Source organism: Rhipicephalus microplus, chromosome 1 (genome assembly GCF_043290135.1).
Source record: "Rhipicephalus microplus isolate Deutch F79 chromosome 1, USDA_Rmic, whole genome shotgun sequence".
NCBI classification, from domain to species: Eukaryota; Metazoa; Arthropoda; class Arachnida; order Ixodida; family Ixodidae; genus Rhipicephalus; species Rhipicephalus microplus.
In genome coordinates, this window is record NC_134700.1 from 149,016,467 (window position 1) to 149,036,905 (window position 20,439).

Consider the following 20,439-nt stretch of genomic DNA (forward strand, 5'->3'; position numbering starts at 1 on the left):
AACCCGAACAGTGGCAAGCCTTCAGGATAGTATAGTGCGGGCTGTCCCCTTATCACTAAGCACAGGCACCCATATATGCGCAAAGCTGCCGAACAGGATGCCCACGCCTGTCAGTGGTGATAACTGGACGGCACGCACTACACTATCACAAAGGCTAGCCGCTGTTCGGGTTGCATTTGACGCTGATCGTACATGGGCCTCAAGCCCTTTTGCCTCCGTGGAAAATGTGGCTACGACAGCTAGGGTTTGATCCCGTGACCTTCGAGCCAGCAGTTGATCACCATAACGAGTAGGCTACTGTGGCAGGTGGCTACACAACTGTAATACACTATTGTGAAGTAAGCAGCTTTTCTGTGCTCCCTCCCGTTTCGCAGAGCCTTGTTATATTGATGAGGTGATCAGTAATACTCTTGAAGTGCTGTAATGATCCAAAAAAAAGCAAGACCATCTCCTCGAAGGAAACCCTGATGGAATGCAAAGCAGCAGCAATGCGCACGGCATTGACCCGGTTTAAACGGGGATTGACAAGGGTGCTGGAAGAACGGTGTAAAGCGAAACTCGATTTAGCATTTATTCGAGTGAACATTTGTTTGAAACGCAAAGACTTGGGAGGCGAGTTGGGTTTCATGTAAGTTTCATCGCAGAGAGACTGTTCTTTCGATATGCGCTCGAACTTTGCAAGTGGTCGAGAGATTGAAGTGAAAGAGATGACATGCGGTGAGCGGAAACAGGGAAGGGATGGCGTGACCCTACTTAGCACCGCCCCAACATCTGCAGCCAGGAAAGCGCGGTACGGACGGAGGGCAACGTTACGCAGGCTAGTCAGAGCTTCTTCGCATCCAATAATTATAAAAGGAAGAAAATACTAAATAAGCAACAGCGTGCACAGCTTATGAGAGAGCAACAGCAAGTACTAGAACCTTCGGTTGTGCTTTTCCTGGGTAGAAAAATGTATGGTGCACTGTAGTGGAAACGATTGTGACAATGCGTCCACATGCAGTTGGATGTCTTGTTGGCATCCTGACATAACGATAATGGTATAAGTCTGTTGGATTGACTCAAGGTTGGATATACAAAGGTACATAGAGAAAGAAAGTGACAATTGTCTGTATGACTTAGTGAAATAGAAGCAAAGTACTTGAATTATTATGATAATGATGGAAAGTGCAGCAAAGGAAAGGGTGTTGTAAAAGCCACCAGCTTAGCTCGTTTTGGCTTGGAACACAAAGCAGCTGTTGTTCTAGCTTCAGTTTTAATTCCAGTTTCATGCAACAAGAATGCCATCACACAATGCCAGAAATATTTATCATACTTTATTAGCAAAGCTTACCATTAAAATTAACAGACACATCCTGATAAAAAAATTAAGTCTGGGATTTCATGCATCAAAACCAGAAATCAAATGTGACTAGCAGAATATCTTCGATCTAGCCTTAAACTTTATGTTCATATTTAGGGTATTTGTTCTGTGACATATGCATGCGGGCTATGGCAGACACCAAATAAAGGTGCACAAGATAACTGAAAGCCCAATAGCACAGGGAATCGCCCTCATTACTTTATTACGGTAACAATTGTGAGGTCGCTCGAGGCGAAAATACGCCGTCGCCGTGATGTTCTATTTAAGTTCAGGTGCGATAGCAGCTTGCATTGCGCCGCACACGGGACCCACCGGGTGCGCGGAGAAGCATGCAGGAGTAAACCGGCAATGTTGGCACGTCGCGGTATCTCGATATATCACATTCGGGGATACTTTCACTTTCGCGAGACATCACGAGAAAAGCGCCGAGCGCGTCCAGCGTTTACGGTTCGCGGATGTCTGGCACTGTGCCAACTGCACTGAAGCATAGTACCAGAAACGTTTTTGTGGGCTGTATTGACGATTTTCCGCAGGTAGTTTTTTTTTTTAAGCAAAACTAGATGGCGCCACCGCACTGAAGCACCACGGCCTTTTTCTCGGCGGCGCGGCCGCGATGTGGCGTGTGGTGAGAAACGAGCGGCGCAAGAAGCTGCCCGCTTCGCTGGCCTTCAACCCGGGAGTGGCGACGGCGAAGGAGGAAAGGAGAAGGCCATCAGATCACGCGTTCGAACGTGGCAGCGCCCGTTCACCGCTGCGGAAAACCGTCTATACAGACGCCGACACGCCGGGCGCTATTTCGTGAAGGTATCGGTAAAAATGGTCGCCCGGCAATACCCTCGAATTGAAGAATATATGCAAGCGCGAGGGCGGGATATGGCGGGACAAGTGTTTGCGAGCATGCACGTGACCTCTTTGAAAGAATGCAGACATATCAAACAGTACACTTCTTACTACTCATGCTCCATATCCGGAGTGCCGGTCACGACCTCGAATGACCCGGGACGCATATCCAAGTCGAAAGGCCAATCCTCTGTCGAGAGTCCCATAATTTGTGAAATCGCTAGGATTCGCACGGCCCAGACCATTTCAGGCGCGGAACATTAAAACTAACAAACAACAGAGGAAGTATAATGGACGCCGTTTCTGCACTCTTCTTCATCGGCCGCACGCTTCGACACAGTGTAATGACACTGCAAGGTAAAAGTCAAACTACTACTTTCTTTCCCTCTTCGTGTTGATATGTATATAGGCTCGCCCTGCCCTCCACCATTAGGCCGCGGGTGGAGGGGCAATCTGCTCACAAACCCTTTCGTAGTGCTGCACCCTGCAACAATGAATAACTCCGAGACTGTCGCTTACCTTGCCTTTTTTTTCCGTCCCACCCCCTTGTTTTCCCGAGTCTTTAGGGACGTTTCGGATCGCGGCGGCGGGGCAATCTGGCCAGACGTCACGCCCTCTCGCCTGTGGGCGCGTGCATGCATGCGCATCTAGCCACGGCGTGTCCGAATGTCGGCCATCTGCGCGAGGGGACCTCACAGGCATCGATTGACCCATTCCGGGATCGGTGACCCGCTCTGCTGACGAGGACGACGGCCCGAGGTTGAGGTGCGCGCAACACCCGAACTTGCAATCGCGGTATTTCGGTTTTCTTTTTCATCCTTCGCATGACCACGGCCGCTGACTGACTCTTTCATCAAGCGGCCGTGGCATGACACGGTAGGCGCGCGTGTGAGAAGAGCCACGCACGGCCAGCGACGACGATAGCTATCTATCTTTTTTCCCCCCCATGGCGCGAAATCGAGCCATTTCCTTCGAACAATCCTGCGAGCGAGTACCCAAAAACTGTGGCACGAAATCGGGTTCTTGATGATTTTCAGCGCGTATGCCGCGCCACAGCTTCGCTCGCGAAACGCGAAATTTTCTTCCAATCGGGCCCGTTGAGCAGTGGTCACGTCACATTCATGCTCCGTCCAGCCTTCGAGGTGTGAGAGGTCAGCAGCGCTCAAAGGCGTAACGCCAGCCGCTGGATCGAGTATCTTAAGTTTAGGCCGCCGAGACAGCAGGGCGATGTAGAGTTATGCTACCTTTAGGTAAAGGTAGCATATACAGTAACTCCAGGGCGATGACTTCAGCAGCGCCCCCTTCTAATTGAGGGTAAGTGTTAGACAGAGCTCCAATAAATGTACAAAACTCGGAAAACAAAAGCGTGTATACAAAAGGCGAATAACCTCACTTGCCATATCTGCGCGCGAAACTGGGTGTCTTGTCTAGCACGCTGCAAAAGAATAGGTTTTTCGCTGCAAACATAAACGCTCAACATACAGCGCATACTTCTGTGAAAACGTCGGGCACGGTGACAATCCGTCGAGCAAAAAAAAAAAAAAGACAGATCCAACGTACAGTGCCGATGATATGCGAAGCACGAATGAGGAAGGTTGATATGTCACTTTAAAATCAGCACAACGTTACGAGGCTGACGTAAATTATGCCGTACATTACTTCCATGACATGATTATCATGTTTGCGCCTGGCATTTGTGTTCGTCGTCTATTCACGTCACTTAATACGAAATTGTGTACATTTGAAGCTAGCGAAACGACCGCGAGCGCACCATGACGTGTAGCCATGGCTTACATGACATGTATGTCATGATTTCCACGTTAGGGTCTGTCACTTGTGTTCGCCATGTAGTCATGTCATACCATACCGGTTTTGCAACAAGTCATGTGAATGAAACCATCGCAAGAGCAGGAAGACCATGAAATAGAACTCATATGACATTCATGACATACATGTCATGATTTCCATGTTATGGCCAGTCATTTATGCTCGACATACAGCCATGTCATGCCATACCAATTTTGCTACAGACACCATTTTCGCAACGGCCAGGAGAGCTAAATGTTGTAGGCGGCTAGATCGATATACAAATAGATAAATACGGTCAAAGTCGCCAAAGTTTGGTAAGAAATGCTTGGCATTTGAAAACGACATATCCTAAATTAAATCAAACACTTTACCAGGAGTAATGCATGTTTATAGATTCGAATTCGAACAGTGCTCATTGTCACAGAACGAGCGCTAAACAAGAGCGCGCCGCCAAATCCTTGCGACAACGGGCGGCAGAAACGCCGCGAGGTAAAAAGAAAAAAAAAAGAAAGCCAACATCCAGGGCTCCCGGGCGCGCGCTCTCCCCGCAGAAGCACGGCTTCGCAGACGATCCTCCTCACCCCACATCGGCGGCCCAGCAAGACCGCGATTTTTCTAGAACGAAGGAGGCGGGGTCAGACCGAGTGAATCATCCTCCGGAGAGGGCAGTCGAACCGTCTCGTGCCTCTCCCCAGCCTTCGCTGCGCATCGCGCCGACGAAACGACAAGAAACATCTGGAATGTCGCGCGCAAGGTATTTAACCGAGCGGCCGAGACGAGAAATCAGGAGGAGACGGAAGTTAGCGCAAGAGCGCGTAGGGTATACCGCCGTGTAGTCGGCGAAGGTTTGTCCGTTGGGCCGAAGCAGGAGATGAAGAGGATTTCCACCTGAGGGGTGACGACTCGAGCTACAGGCAAGAGAGTGTGTTTACCGCTATCGAGCGAAGACGCGTGGCGACAGCTGCGTGTGTGAAGCCGACGTGTTCGGGCGAAGAAGTATGAAGCTTGGAGAGTGGCCTATTGAAGACGGGAGGTTTCCTGGAAGAGAAACTTCGGCGAGGTTTCCTGGAAGAGAAACTTCAAGGGCGCGGAACGACAACAACGCTAGACTTTGAGTGAGTGATTCTCGGAAGAGTATCATTCAGACTTTTGTTCCAAGGACTTTGGACTGAATAGGTTTTATATCTCTTTAGTCTTTAAGTGTCTTGGTTGTTCAATGCATGCGACTGCATTGTAGTGCGTATTGTTGTCTGTGTCCGTTGTTTCAAGTGTGGTCGATTGTACTGTGTAGTACGTCGTTTGTTTGGTGACGTATTGTATGGAACTATTGTGGAGTGTGCATTCTTGTGTATTGTTTTCGATCTGCCATTTTTGAGAATATAGTATTTGTTTTGTTTATCAACTCTCGGCTCTGACTTGTTCTTTGGACCACAGCCGGCGTCCGCTGGCGCGCCAAAAAGGACCACTTCTAAATTGTCCACGCTTTCGTGGTGCGGTTCGAAGGGCCAATACTTCGGCCCTTGGAATTAGCCCGGCGATCGCCTCCCTAATTAACGGGACCGGTGTGACAATTAATCTGGCGTCCGCGATACAGGACCTTTTGGTGCACAGTGTGTCCAAAGTAGTGGGAAAGAGCCTCGAGTTGTTGATAGTGCTATCGGAACGATTTTGTGTGTTGTTCAGTGTTCTCGTTAACGAGTGCAGGGGAGTGTTCCGATAGACTGATTTAGGCAGATACTTTTTGCACGCGGCAAGGTTTTATTTGCGAGACACAATGGATCTCGAAAAGTTAGTAGCTCTTGGTGAGAAGATGGGTCTTTCTGGCGCCGAACTACGGAAGTGGGTAAGCCAGAAGGAGAAAGAGGCGGTGGAGAGAGATAGGTTGGCAGCTGAGAGAGCCAAGGAAGAAAAAGCGGCTGAGTTGGAACGAGAGAGGTTGGCGGTCGAAAGAGCCAAAGCGGAAAAAGAAGCTGAGTTGGAGAGAGAGAGGTTGGCAGCAGAGAGGGCCAAGGAAGAAAAAGCAGCTGAGTTGGAACGAGAGAGGTTGGCAGCTGAAAGGGCGAAAGAAGAAAGAGAGGCAAAGGAGCGACAGCTGAAAGAAGAAAGAGAGCAGCAATTGAAGTTGGAGTTGGAGAGAGAAAAGTTGGCAGCCGAAAGGGCGAGAGAAGAAAGAGAGCAGCAATTGAAGTTGGAGCTGGAGAGAGAAAGACTGGCAGCTGAGAGGGCGAAAGAAGAAAGAGAGGAAAGGGAACGGCAGCGACAGCACGAGATAGAACTCGAGCGACTCCGTTTGCAACAGCGAAGTGAAACTCCCGTCCAACCTAGAGTTGAAAGCAGTGAACGGGAAGATCATGGCTTCCGCTTGAACCCAAGCAAGCTGCTCGTGGCGTTTGATGAAAGGAAGGACGACCTTGACGCGTACCTTCACCGATTCGAGACGATTGCGAAGAGCCAGAATTGGCCAGAACATCAATGGGCAACTGCTTTGAGTACTTGCTTGAGTGGTGAAGCGCTCAGCGTGTACGGTAGGCTGACGCCGACCGATGCAGCCAACTATGCAAAGGTGAAAGCTGCTTTGCTGAAGCGATTTAGATTTACCGTAGAAGGATTCCGGGACAGATTTCGGACAGGAAAGCCAGCTGATGGTGAGACGGCTACACAGTACGCCGCCCGACTTAGCCATTATTTCGACAGATGGATTGAACTTTCAGGGACAGCGCAGGAGTACGATGAGCTTAGAGAGCTGCTAATTAGAGAACAATTTCTTACTAGTTGCCACCCAAGCCTGTCATTGTACTTAAAAGAGAGGAAGGCTGACTCACTTGAAAACATGCTTGAATTGGCTGATCAATTCTTGGAAGCGCAAGGTGGCACTAATTTGGCCAGGGTCAAGAAGGAGTGTTCTGATGATTCGAAGAAATTGGCTCCCGAAGAAAAGAAGCGTGCACCAGAGAGCATTCCGCGATGTTTTCTGTGCAACCGAGTGGGTCATCGCGCGAAAAACTGTCGAACAATCTTTACGAGCCCTACGGTAGTGAAATGTTTTAAGTGTGGTCAGACTGGGCACAAAGCAGATGCATGTCGAAACGGAGTGAGTCAAACTCACCAGGTATCCTGTGTGCAAGCAGCACCGAAATCCGATAATAATGTCGTCACCGACGGATTCGTAGAATTGAAAAATGGGGAGAAAATTCCTATTGTCGGTGCTGTAATGTCAAAACAGCCAACCGGTGTTACGAAAGGAATGCCAACGCTGCCTGGAAAAGTTGCAGACAAAAAGATTACGGTATTAAGAGATACCGGTAGCTCCACTGTTATCGTGCGGAGAGATTTGGTACGGGAAAGGGAGTTAACAGGCAAAACGAAACCGGTTTGCTTAATTGACCGTACAGTCCGGATGCTTCCCGAAGCAGAGATTGAGGTGGAAACCCCGTACTTCAGCGGGAAGGTTACTGCTTTATGCATGACGACCCCCCTGTATGACCTTGTCATCGGAAACATCGACGGGGCGCGAGGGCCAAGTGATCCAGAATGTTTGGGAGAAGACCCGAAGATAGAGCCCTCGCCAACACAGCGGCCACGAGACACAGGGGAGGAGCATCCCGTGACGGGTCTCACTAGAGCCCAAGGTGAAGCTGCGGCGCAAGAGACAGCGAAGGAGAAGACGATCGTGTCGAATAAGTTCACAGGCCGAGCAACTGGACGTACGTCGGCACGACCTCAACCGACTGACAGTGTAAAGGAGACGGAGTTGGCCAGCCGGGAAAAATGTAGAGGCATGATCAAGCGGGTAAATAAACAGACAGGACCCGTCGAATGTAATGACGCGTTAACGGTGTCGGAAGAGACAACGATGGCTGAGACGACGCCTCAGATATCGTCGTTGGAAAGGGCTCGCCGAAAAAGAACGTGGAAGCACAAGAAGAGATCGAGCGAGCACCGCAAAAGGGGGCGCAAGCGCTGTTCGAAGTACTCAAGATAGGTGCTGAGGTGGAATCAGAATGTGTTCGGCAGGGCTGAGTGACATATGTTGTGTTAATGTTCTTGTTATCCTGTGTCTCGAGTGTACGTCGAGTGAGTCAGTGTTCTGTGTGATGGTGTGATGTATAGTGTTGTATAATTGTTGGATAGACAGAACTTTGTACGTTTGTATTGTTTAGAATGTGTGATGAAGTGTTGTAGGCATGTACCTGTGGCTATATTTCATGTGTTGTGGAATTGAACTACAATGTACGATTGTATTGAGAGATATATTGTGAATGTGAAGTGTCATGAGCGACGGATTGTGTTACAGTCTGTGAGAATGTGTGGTGACTGTTAGCGCTCGTTTGTGTGGTTCTGAATATTATGAGATAATATTCTTAAAATGGGGGGCAGTGTCACAGAACGAGCGCTAAACAAGAGCGCGCCGCCAAATCCTTGCGACAACGGGCGGCAGAAACGCCGCGAGGTAAAAAGAAAAAAAAAAAGAAAGCCAACATCCAGGGCTCCCGGGCGCGCGCTCTCCCCGCAGAAGCACGGCTTCGCAGACGATCCTCCTCACCCCACATCGGCGGCCCAGCAAGACCGCGATTTTTCTAGAACGAAGGAGGCGGGGTCAGACCGAGTGAATCATCCTCCGGAGAGAGCAGTCGAACGGTCTCGTGCCTCTCCCCAGCCTTCGCTGCGCATCGCGCCGACGAAACGACAAGAAACATCTGGAATGTCGCGCGCAAGGTATTTAACCGAGCGGCCGAGACGAGAAATCAGGAGGAGACGGAAGTTAGCGCAAGAGCGCGTAGGGTATACCGCCGTGTAGTCGGCGAAGGTTTGTCCGTTGGGCCGAAGCAGGAGATGAAGAGGATTTCCACCTGAGGGGTGACGACTCGAGCTACAGGCAAGAGAGTGTGTTTACCGCTATCGAGCGAAGACGCGTGGCGACAGCTGCGTGTGTGAAGCCGACGTGTTCGGGCGAAGAAGTATGAAGCTTGGAGAGTGGCCTATTGAAGACGGGAGGTTTCCTGGAAGAGAAACTTCGGCGAGGTTTCCTGGAAGAGAAACTTCAAGGGCGCGGAACGACAACAACGCTAGACTTTGAGTGAGTGATTCTCGGAAGAGTATCATTCAGACTTTTGTTCCAAGGACTTTGGACTGAATAGGTTTTATATCTCTTTAGTCTTTAAGTGTCTTGGTTGTTCAATGCATGCGACTGCATTGTAGTGCGTATTGTTGTCTGTGTCCGTTGTTTCAAGTGTGGTCGATTGTACTGTGTAGTACGTCGTTTGTTTGGTGACGTATTGTATGGAACTATTGTGGAGTGTGCATTCTTGTGTATTGTTTTCGATCTGCCATTTTTGAGAATATAGTATTTGTTTTGTTTATCAACTCTCGGCTCTGACTTGTTCTTTGGACCACAGCCGGCGTCCGCTGGCGCGCCAAAAAGGACCACTTCTAAATTGTCCACGCTTTCGTGGTGCGGTTCGAAGGGCCAATACTTCGGCCCTTGGAATTAGCCCGGCGATCGCCTCCCTAATTAACGGGACCGGTGTGACACTCATCGCCGTGTGGTTGGTGAGTGCCTGTTTTTTCCATTCTCAAATATTTCTCCCACACTCGTAGCCAAGAAGTTTTTTTCGGAAGGGCGTAGCGGAGCACTTGTTGAAAACCTTAAAATATACCTATTTTATCACTTACCATCGGTAAAACACCCTCCTTCGCATGAAGGGGGGTGTTTTTGTGGATAAAGGAGGGAGAAATCAGGCCCCGGCTACGCGCCTGATTTCTTCACTACTGCACGCGGCCCGCTATGTAATGTTTACCGATCAGCATCTCGTGAAGTGTTAGCATAAGGAAACAAATACTGAATGCCCCCGATTTCTGAACACGAGCATCGGCACGCGGCTGCTGGCAGTCGTTTATATGCAATATCTCTAGCCAAATTACAACACCGCAAGCTGCGTCTCCTATTATAAAGTTTAAATAGCAAATAAGCCACTGATTAGGTAATCGATTTATTAAAGGTAATTAAAATGCCGTAATCATCATTGATAGAACTGCGACCGACCAAATCCCAAACCTGCAACGACAGAAATCCGAGTTTGTGAGTACTCATGTTTGTGAGTCTGGGATGCGTCGTTTTTGTCTGTGCCGGTTTTTTACGCGCCCACCTTTTCGTATGATTGATCCAAAATATATATTGTGCAAGTGATGGAAAGCAATCACAGCGACATTAAAGTGAAACAATAGACCTGTTTAGACAAGTAAACTGCCCTCCCAAAACTCCGATGTCCCTAATTTCACCATCATAGCTTTTCACATAGAGGAAAACATCAAGGCCAGAGCTTTATTTTTCATTTCGCGCCGAAAGCCCCGCCTTGACGTCACAGATTTAAACGAGCATTTTTGCGTATTTCGGACACACTGGCCCAATGAAAATTTCTGAAACTTGGCATGTTAAAGCTCCGGCCTTTTCAGGGGACAATGTCCTCCATTTCTACAGCTTAAAAACTATATGTATGGACGTAGTGGACGCCTTCGAAATCTGACGTCACCGCGTATGGCGCGGAAAGTTCACTTGGCGTCGCCATGCGCGTTTGCCCTCGGCGCGTTTACCCGCTTATCAAACTACTCGCGGCAAGCGTGGCGCCTTTGTAAATGTGAATGGTAACAGCAGAAACATAATAATAATATTTTCTCCTTAGTATTTTAATCCCACGTATCTCGTTAGGCACGAATATATATATATATATATATATATATATATATATATATATATATATATATATATATATATATATTGAAGATGTTTTCCCAATGGGCCAAACGTACAATAGTTCTTCGTATATAACCTAACGGTTCGGTTCCTGCTCACGGCAAGTTATCTTTTCAGCCACTTTTCTTTCTTCACATTTACATTACAATTGGGTCTAATAACTTTTGTTAGATCTCATTAATATTGTATCGAAACACGGAAACAAGAGCCCTTAAATAACACTTCTTTCCCCTATATATATATATATATATATATATATATATATATATATATATATATATATATATATATATATATATATATATATATATATATATATATATATATATATATATATATATATATGCGCGCGCACTCTTCTTGGCAAGCGATACCTTGCAGTAGTACAACCCTATATACTCCATGTCTTTCAACACTTATTTCTCGATATTTTCTATCTGTTAATGGTCTTCGTTTACATGTGCGTACTCTCGCTAGATAAAAACACCGCGACAATGCTCAATAAAACCCGCTCGCTTTCGCAACACGCGCAAAACTGGCAACGCAGTAAACCCAGTTTCCCCATTCGGCAAGGGGGGCGCGCGGTGGAACGGTGTAGACGCCGTACACGACGCCAATTAAAGCGACTTCTGCAGACTCGGCCAGTGCTCTAAAGAAAGAGCGATGTAAGACATGTTTACACGCAAAGGAGTACACCACAAAAAAATGACACGACATGTTGTAGCACGGGGGAGACCGCTCAAGAACAACACGCTTAGGATAAGAGCCACCCTCTCCTTCGACCATTACGAGCAGCCCGGCTAAAATAAGCGAACGAAGGATCCAGTGAGCTTCGCGGCCACATAGTTAATGAAAAGATGAAACAGAAATAGAGCAATGAGATCAACGCGTGTCGTTTAGAACGCGCTCGCAAAATCCCACGAAACAGGTTTCTCGCTCTGCAGCCCCCCCCCCCCCCTCCATGGACTCGTTGCCACCGCTTCTCGTGCGCTACTGTGCACAGATAGCGCGCAAGACAGCCGTTTTCGTCCCGGCTATAGCTATACGCACAATCGGTGGCGTCTGTGTGCGTTGTGGAAAGAAAACAAAGAACCGCGGACTCGTACAAACACCAAACTAAATACAGATGAGAGCCGTTGAACTCGATCTCCGGGAACACGTCGCGATAGCCGCAAACTTCGTTCTCTAAACCCCGTTCGAGTAGAATAAGGACGCAGGTATACAAGGGCAGTCGAGGGGGAAGCGGGGGGGGAGAGGCATAGCCGAATGCCACTCGAAAAACAATGCTATCATACCGTTGGAAGAGTTCGAGCAACAATAAACAAACAAACAAAACAAAGAAATCCTTACCTGTACTTCGAAGACAGGGTTTTTCCGATAGGACAGCTTAGCCATTAATTCATTCTCGGTTATCTTAAGAAGACGAACCCTCAAACGAGTATCAGAAAAGCAAGACCAGCAGCTAGCTCGCAGCCGTGTATGGCGTACATACACCGTACGCACAGGCACGAAATTCACTCGATCTCCCGCAGAGAACAAGTGTAGCTACAGCAGCAGCAGCAGCATAATAATAATAATAATAATAATAATAATAATAATAATAATAATAATAATTATTATTATTATTATTATTATTATTATTATTATTATTATTATTATTATTATTATTATTAACTATTCGTGTGGTCTTACGCGCTAAAACAGCGATATGATTATGAGACACGCCGTAGTGGAGGGCTCCGGAAATTTCGACTATCTGGTGTTCTTTAACGTGCACTGGCATAACGTACAGAAAAAAAAAATGAACTCGATGAATAACAAGAAGAACGGTTTGTGGCAAAGGCGAGCATATCTATACAGCGGCTAATATAGACGAAAATATGGGTCAATCGCGCGCGGTATTAGCGACGGCTGAGCGAACAGTCGACGCAAATTTGTAGGCCAACGTACTTTTTTTACTCCCCCCCCCCCCGTTTCCCCCCGTCAATGTATTAACGTACCGTCCAAGCCGTCCGCTTTAATACGAGGCTTATCCGCTTTAATACGAGCGCTTTAATACGAGCGTATCGGGCGTAAGAAGTATACGACACATATGCCTAATACATCCCCATAGGAATCTAATGTCGCGCAGATTAAGAAACGTACGCAGCGTTCGACTCGACGCTGAAAACTATACCGCGCGTGCCTGTTTTTTTTTTTTTTTTAAATCGTCGCCGCGCGATTGAGGCGACCCCTAGGTCTTGCATTCTACTCAACGACCGAATGAGTGGAAGCCTATTCGCCAGAGTCATCTGCTTAATCGACAAGTTTCGGTCGTCAAGCTGCGCTTGACGATTAGGAGACCGGTCGACACAGTTTCGCTAATCGCTCATATATACCGGACTGTATAGGCGCCGTCGCGATAATCACTCCCCTTTGGATGCTCCCGTTCTTTCCGGAAATGAGCAAAACGGGCACGTCCCGTTTCGGCAAAAATTTCGCATAAACAAATAAAGCATTATATGATACACGGTGAGCATTATTCTACAGTCGATGCTCCCCAGAGGACATACTATATACGATAATATTCGAAATGACTCTGTAATCCGAAAATTTGGTCTAAGTCTTTTTTTTTTTGCGTGTTTCACGGAGAATGTCCCTTTCACCAGCGGTGACTACGTTAGTGTACGCAGCTTGTTTCCGCAAGCCATTTCGACTTGTACCTAAAGTTAAAATATTCATTGTTCATTGGATCATTCGAATCTTCTGCATAGTCAGTATATGATGACTTGACCTCAATATACTGCATACGACTGTATAACGAATCAATTTGGATATGGTCCTACCATGTTCAACGGGTGGTTCGATGAGCCGCACTACAGGACCATAGCCAAAATTATTATTTTTTATTATCTTGAAAATAATGCAGCCAGAGACTAATTCCAAACAAAGCCGCCTCCTCCTCTCTCCATTTGGATCTACAAATGCCTAACAATGCAGAGAGAACCAACATCCGGGTGTTGTAATGTCGACACGTATTCTCCTTTCCATAGTGCAATGTACGCTTTCCTCAAGCAATGCCAATACAGGGCTGCTCGTATTCTACATGCATTGAGAGAAGGGTACGCATAGTCTTGTAATCCACCCCACAACTTTTTTTTTAACTAACCGAAGACACGTAGTTCCACAGGGCAAGTTTATTTAGTAGTTAACAGCAATGCGATACATGTCTGCATAAACCCATACTCTGACAGATCAATCATTATTTTAGGACACATGTCTGAGAATATCGACCACTGAATATCGACAGAATGCATTTACACAATGCTCACCGAGATGTCGTCCGGGGGAAAAAACAGCATCTCCCGTTGAGGGTCATTGTGCAGGATGGTCTTGTTCTTGGACACGAACTGCTCGTAGTCCAGGGGCTCCACCAGCTGGTGCCGCACCTGCGGTTGAACAACAGAAGTAGAGAAGGGCGTCGTTAGTTATGCAAGCAGTCAAACTGAAGAAGAAAAAATAAGAATAAAAAAAAATAACGAAAACGTAAACGCACTATACCGTAGAAGAGAATTCTCAGAGGCAGAAGAAGGTCGGGAAGAGTTGGAGAATGCGGTACAATATTCAGTCTTTTTTTTTGCCCGCATAGCCTTTACATATACTCGCACACACGCACATGAAAATGCCTTTGCATAATTATTAAATTTCCGCGTAGCTTTCCTCCGAAATCGCCAGCACACACGCTAATGCACGTATACGATAAACCACAGCGAATACACGAAGCGTATGTAGGTCAAGCACGTTCTATAATTATTCTAGATTAATCAACTTTTTAATTTATGCAGATCACGCGTACGTGGTCGCAGCAACTTACTAATGCATGCAGCTTCGCGAGTATATATATATATATATATATATATATATATATATATATATATATATATATATATATATATATATATATATATATATATATATATATATATATATATATATATATATCCTCTTACTGGCTTGCTGGCTTAATGAGCGACGGCATCCGAGGGTGCCGAGGTTACAATATTTCCTCTCGAAACATATCGAGTTCCTCCGTTCGCACAGATCAAAATTCAACAAATAGAAGGCGTCACGCTAGATAGAGCGGGCAAATACGAAAGTATGCGAGTTATCGAGTGTGGCTGGCTAACTCCCTCGGCCCGTTTGGCGACGCCACCGGATGATTAGATTCGAGTCACGAAGCGAAAGGCAAGAACGGCGCGCGCTCGGAAGAGCTGATTAAGAAAGCAGGAAGTGCCCGCACACGGGGGCCACACCCAACGGCAGGGCCGTCTTCGAAAAACGCTGGACGTCCGCGAAGTCATTACTAACCGCAGAAATAGAATCGCCAGCGCAAGAGCGCGTAAGAAATTAAGCGAAGTGGGAGAAACGCGTTCGATCGTCTACGTATAGTGTATACGCTGTGGGTACAGCGAGGGCCAGAGCATGCGATGCAGCCGAGTGCTGCTGCGAGCGTATAATGTGGGGGGCCGGGGCAAGGACCGCCATTTCGGCCGTGGGAAAGTAGAAGTGACCATTCGAGCGTACATAGAAAGGAAGAGCAACATAGCAGGAAGAAAAAACGAATGAGAAAAAAAAAATGGCTGTGCCCGGCAATATAGTATATAAACTACTATAGCTGCTTCTTGCTCTAATGGTGATCGCTCAACGCTAGCTCGGAGATTGAGCAGTCGTACACTCAGTGCATATACTAATACACACTCGCGTAACTTCTGCAGCAAGTAACATGAGTTTGCGTCTTGGGTAAGTGAAAGCAAGGAAGGAAGGAAGGAAAATAGGAGGAAAAGAACGGCAAGGAGGTTAACCATGCACCCTATCGGCAGCCGGTTTGCTACCCTGCACATTGGAGGGGGATGGGGAAGATGAAATCCAAAGAGCAGAGAGGGAAGAGAGATAAACAGCCCATTCGGCAGCACACGCGCGCACACTCAGTCATAGCCCAGTCTCAGTGAGAGCAATCGCGCTGCGTAACTATAGCAGCGAACGACCGAGACTTGAATCAGGACGTACTTTTTTTTCTACTCTTCGTGGTTGTTATACGATGTTTAACGACTCGATGCGACTTAAGCTACAAGCGACGCTGTATAGTGGAGATCTCTGGATAAGTTGTGCATCTTAGCACAAAGCGCAGCGGAACAAAACACAAACTAAAGAGAGACGTAAACGGGACGGACGCCCATCCTGTTAACACGTCCCTTTCTCTTGCGTTTGTTCCGCTGCGCTTGCTAAGACGCATGCACAAGCTCTACCCCACCAACTAGCCCAAATCTCTGGTGTCCATCTGGTTTTCTTTGACGTGACACGGAGTACACGGCCCTCTGGCACCAAGCCTCCAGCATTTCGATTTCATCGAAGTACGCTTAATATTAAAATACACTTTAGTTTTCTTATCCAAAGTTCTGGGCCACACAGTAACTCTGTACATAAAATCACCAAGCAATGATGACTCACAATTTTTTTCGTTTTGCTTGTGTGTGTGTGTGTGTGTGTGTTTGGGGGGGGGGCGGTTTAGGGCCTCAAACACATCTTCGCCTCAATCGAAAATGCAGAGCCGCAGCCAGGATTTCAACCCGCGACCTGCGGGCCAGAAGTCGAGCATCACATCCACTAGCCTACCGAGACGGGCTGATGGCTAACGCAACCATGGTAATGTTGAAATATTGATGAATGCAGGAATAATAAACACGAGGTTCGTTGGCCGTTGAGAACCTGCACACGAAACAGATAAGTGAGAGCACCTTTTCGAAGTACACTGGAAAGCCCACGGGCACCTTTTTGTTTTTTTGGTAAAATCATCGCGAAAAAAATGGAAATGTTACTGCGCAAAGTATACACAAGGCCAAAACGCATTTATTCTTCACAAACAGACCTTGCAGCCAACTCTATAGTAGTTGCTATCGCCTTTGAAGTATTGCAAACGAGCAGCAAAAGCGCCAACTAAAAGGGCGTTCGCTAGGAATTACTCAACTTCAGCGGCGACAGTTACACAAGACACGCCATTTCCATGCCCACATGAGCGCAAATCTGTAACGGCCGTCCGCTCTATCCATTGCTTTGATATACGTCTTCCGCTTTAATTTCTCTATGCGAAGCGGATAACTGTCGGCAGCGACGCCTTGGCAGGAAGTCTTTCAAGGTTGCGGGACTCGCTCGGCAAATGAAATGATGACAGAATCACTCGCGCGATGTGTTTTGAAAAAAAGTGATCAACGAGTTAGAGTATTATATACTAAGGGGGAGAAGTCTAATTAACACTAGATGCGGGTCAAAAAAACAAACGGCCATCTACAATACAGGAACGCCCACTTAGTTGCCCACGTAGCGGATTTTTTCCAGCGAGAAAGCCAAATACAGGCAATATTCTGTAAAGAAAAGCGACCATCGAATGTGTACCGGTGACAGGCGTACTTGTACATGCGCCGTTTTCCAATAACCGATGCTCTCTCGATCCTGGTCTTGTAGGCGATTGGTCGTTTTTGATGTGGCAATACGATCTTTGATCGAGGTCACTTGTCATTTCAAGTTGCCACGTTTCATTGCTGCGTGGATACGAACGCACAACCGTCGTTGTTTCGCGCAGCAATCGAAGCGTTGCGCTGCTAAACGCGTGGATGTAAAGGTCCCATTTGCCGGCATGGAGAAAGGGAAAAAAATTAGGCGGGGACAATTTGCATTGAGAAAGAAAGAAAGAAATAGAAAGGAAGGAAACCGATATATGTGAAGCTTCACTTGCCCCCCCCCCCCCCTTTTCCCGATAGGGCGAGGGCTCTTACATTGTTTTTTTTTTGTTTCTATAGTTGCCATACATGTGCAGGTAACTCGATCACCCAGACGTCAGTCGTGATCAGGCGTGTAAAATAGAGCAGATAAAGGCAAATACTTGAAACTCCCTTTTCGCGGTGCAGTGAATCAAATGCTTTTCCACAGTCCAGTCAAGCCATATATCGTTCGTTAGCGGATGTAACGACATTCATAATTAAAACAATTAAAGATAAGACGAACAGTGTATCTTAACTGTGTACTTTAAGCGCAGCGCTACATGCCGTCAATTAGCGATGTGAGTAAGACATCAGCCTCGATCAAAGCGCACCCGCTTATTATGATCACTAGTCCACTCGCCAACGCTTTTCTTTGAGTCCCCGTATGCTATACATTTTACGACGGATTGAACGCCAGAATGATTCTGTATACATGAATGAAAAATGACAGGCACAAAAACAGGTACAAACGATACTCTAGTTGAAGTTAAGGGAAACATACACCTGTGTAAGATTCATGCATACGCATGCATACGGAGAGGCAGTAAGCAAGGTGATGGCTTGCCACACATATTGCCATGGACGTAACAAAAAGTAGAATGCATTAATTATAGACAAGGACGATAATAATAATAATAATAATAATAATAATAATAAAAGCGGAATCTAAAACAGAGCGACGGAATGTTCGCCAAAGTCGCCAAGGGATACGTAGCCGAGTAGTGCAGAAGGGTAGGCGGGGTGACAAAATTAAGAAATTTGCCGGCATCAAAAAAAAATCGAATAAGCTGGTGCAGAACAGGGTAAATGGTAAATCATTGGGTGAGAGCTTCGTTCTGCATTGAAACGTCAAATCGTGACAGGTATTCAACTTCTATTTAACCGCTCACTGCCCTTATATGGCGCCGTTGATGCACACGAGTTCATTTCGAGCTCAAACTATATATATATATATATATATATATATATATATATATATATATATATATATATATATATATATATATATATATATATACGCACGAGCGCGAACCTGTATGCCCAATGATAAACGATGATTATTGCAACGCACTCCAAAGTGACCGCTCGCAACGAGGTCATCAATGGAAACGCAGACGTCGCTTGGAGCCCGAGACTTTTCATGTAGGTGTAGTGGGCCACAGCTGTATGTTCAGTAGCATGGGCTCTTCTGCAACTTTCTAGTCATGTCGCGACAGATCCTGACAGAAGTTAGAACACTGAAAATAGTCTGTGGCACCGTTTAAAAAGAAAAGAAGTGCGAATCTTTGGTTAACGTTACTAGCAAAACTTGGTTAACTGTCCATTACATACAAAGTTAGTCGGGCGAAACAGTTACTTTGTACGCCGTGTTTGAAAATGCCAATGAAGATCTCGCACGTCCCTCACAAAACCGTACACTGTCGTTTAAGCCGGTGAAAAAAACAAAACAGGCAGGTGTGAACGTCAAAGGCGTGCCAAAACGGAGGATATGCGTAAGCCACGCAAAGAAGATGTTCCCAACTGAACCGCGCGGGCAGTTGATGACGTCAAAGCGTCTCCCAGTGTGAAGTCGCACAAGAGACACTTTACATTGTCCCTCTTTTCACAAACCCGTCACGTCAGTCAATGCGCAAACTTTGACAGCGTTAAAGCTTCCGACACGTTGACACCCCCTTTCTCTAAACACCTTTTTTTATTTCTTCTTATTCCCCGCACACATTTTCTCGCACCATTCTTCACGCGTGCTTGCACCGCTCCCGAAGAGGCGAGTGACGGCGCGCAGCACATCTTTCGGTGACGACTAACGTGCATGCATAGCGGACACAGGCCACGTTCGAGCGTGAAAAAAAAATGCACATAAGCTGGGATAGATCGCAAACACCCGTTACATGTCAAGCATCAATGTGACCTCACCCACCCCACAAAAAAAAAAAGACGAAAGAAGGCCCAAATACCGTATTTCCTCAAGTGTAATTCGAATTGACAAATATTTCTTTTTTTTTGCGACCTTAATTCGAATCTCCGCGTTACAATCGAATACAGAAGAATCAAATGCAGAATTGTTTTCTTGCCAGACGCAACGAAATGTCAACCTTAGGCTTACATTAGAGTAAATACGGTATATACACTTATATATATATAGTCGGACACAGGCAAAACGGCAAAATGAAAGACTCACGACGCCCAGCAGGGAGTGATCGAACATGGCGGAATAGGAAAGAGGAAAAAACGAAGGTCAGCACGAGCCCCCGAGGAAGAGGCCAGAGGATAACATATACATACCCACGGAGGTTTCCTATTACACGCTGCCGGCTTTCCTCGTGCTTTGCAAGAAGCGTGAACGGGAACGCCCAACGCAAGCGCGCGTGAAACAGCGGAGCTGCCGGACGAGGAAGGAGTTTCAAACGCACACGCCTCCGAATTGAATTCGATCGTTTTTTCTTTCTTTTTTTCAGCACTTTAATCTCACGCTAGCGTCGAGGAAACGTACTCGCCATTTCAAGCGCATGGCGGATCGACAGTCATCTGCAGTGATGCGGCAGATCACTTTGGAGGATCAGATTGTTACAGATTACCGTTAGCGTGATAGCGGATGTTCATGAAATGGCGTTACCGCGCAGCAAACGTTCGTTGCGGACAGCGCCTTATAGTCTAGCGGGATAGCGTTTACGTGCCCCAGCTGAGATGGTGGCGCCACGTGCCGGAGGGTTGATAAGTTGAAGAGCAATGAAAAGGAAAAGAAAATCGAGAATGCTTGCCTGCGTCACCACGCGAATCATTGTTACAAGTTTAGCAATAATAAAAGTATATAAATATGAACCACGCACCAAACGCGAAAACGTGTATGTCGCCGATTTGTTTACATCGATATTCTAGTTAGGTAT

At 46.7% G+C, this 20,439-nt stretch overlaps 1 protein-coding gene across 7 annotated transcripts in view; it reads right to left on the bottom strand.

Annotated features, from left to right (window-relative positions):
- The window catches only part of Ziz (dedicator of cytokinesis protein Ziz), a 244,578-nt gene that overhangs the window by 134,789 nt on the left and 89,350 nt on the right, over positions 1 to 20,439 (bottom strand). For all 7 annotated transcript variants that reach the window (XM_037429548.2, XM_075887464.1, XM_037429549.2 and 4 more), the window contains exon 2: positions 14,072 to 14,188. In XM_037429548.2, the coding sequence (XP_037285445.2) occupies positions 14,072 to 14,188 (117 nt within the window). The remainder of the gene's footprint in view (positions 1 to 14,071; positions 14,189 to 20,439) is intronic.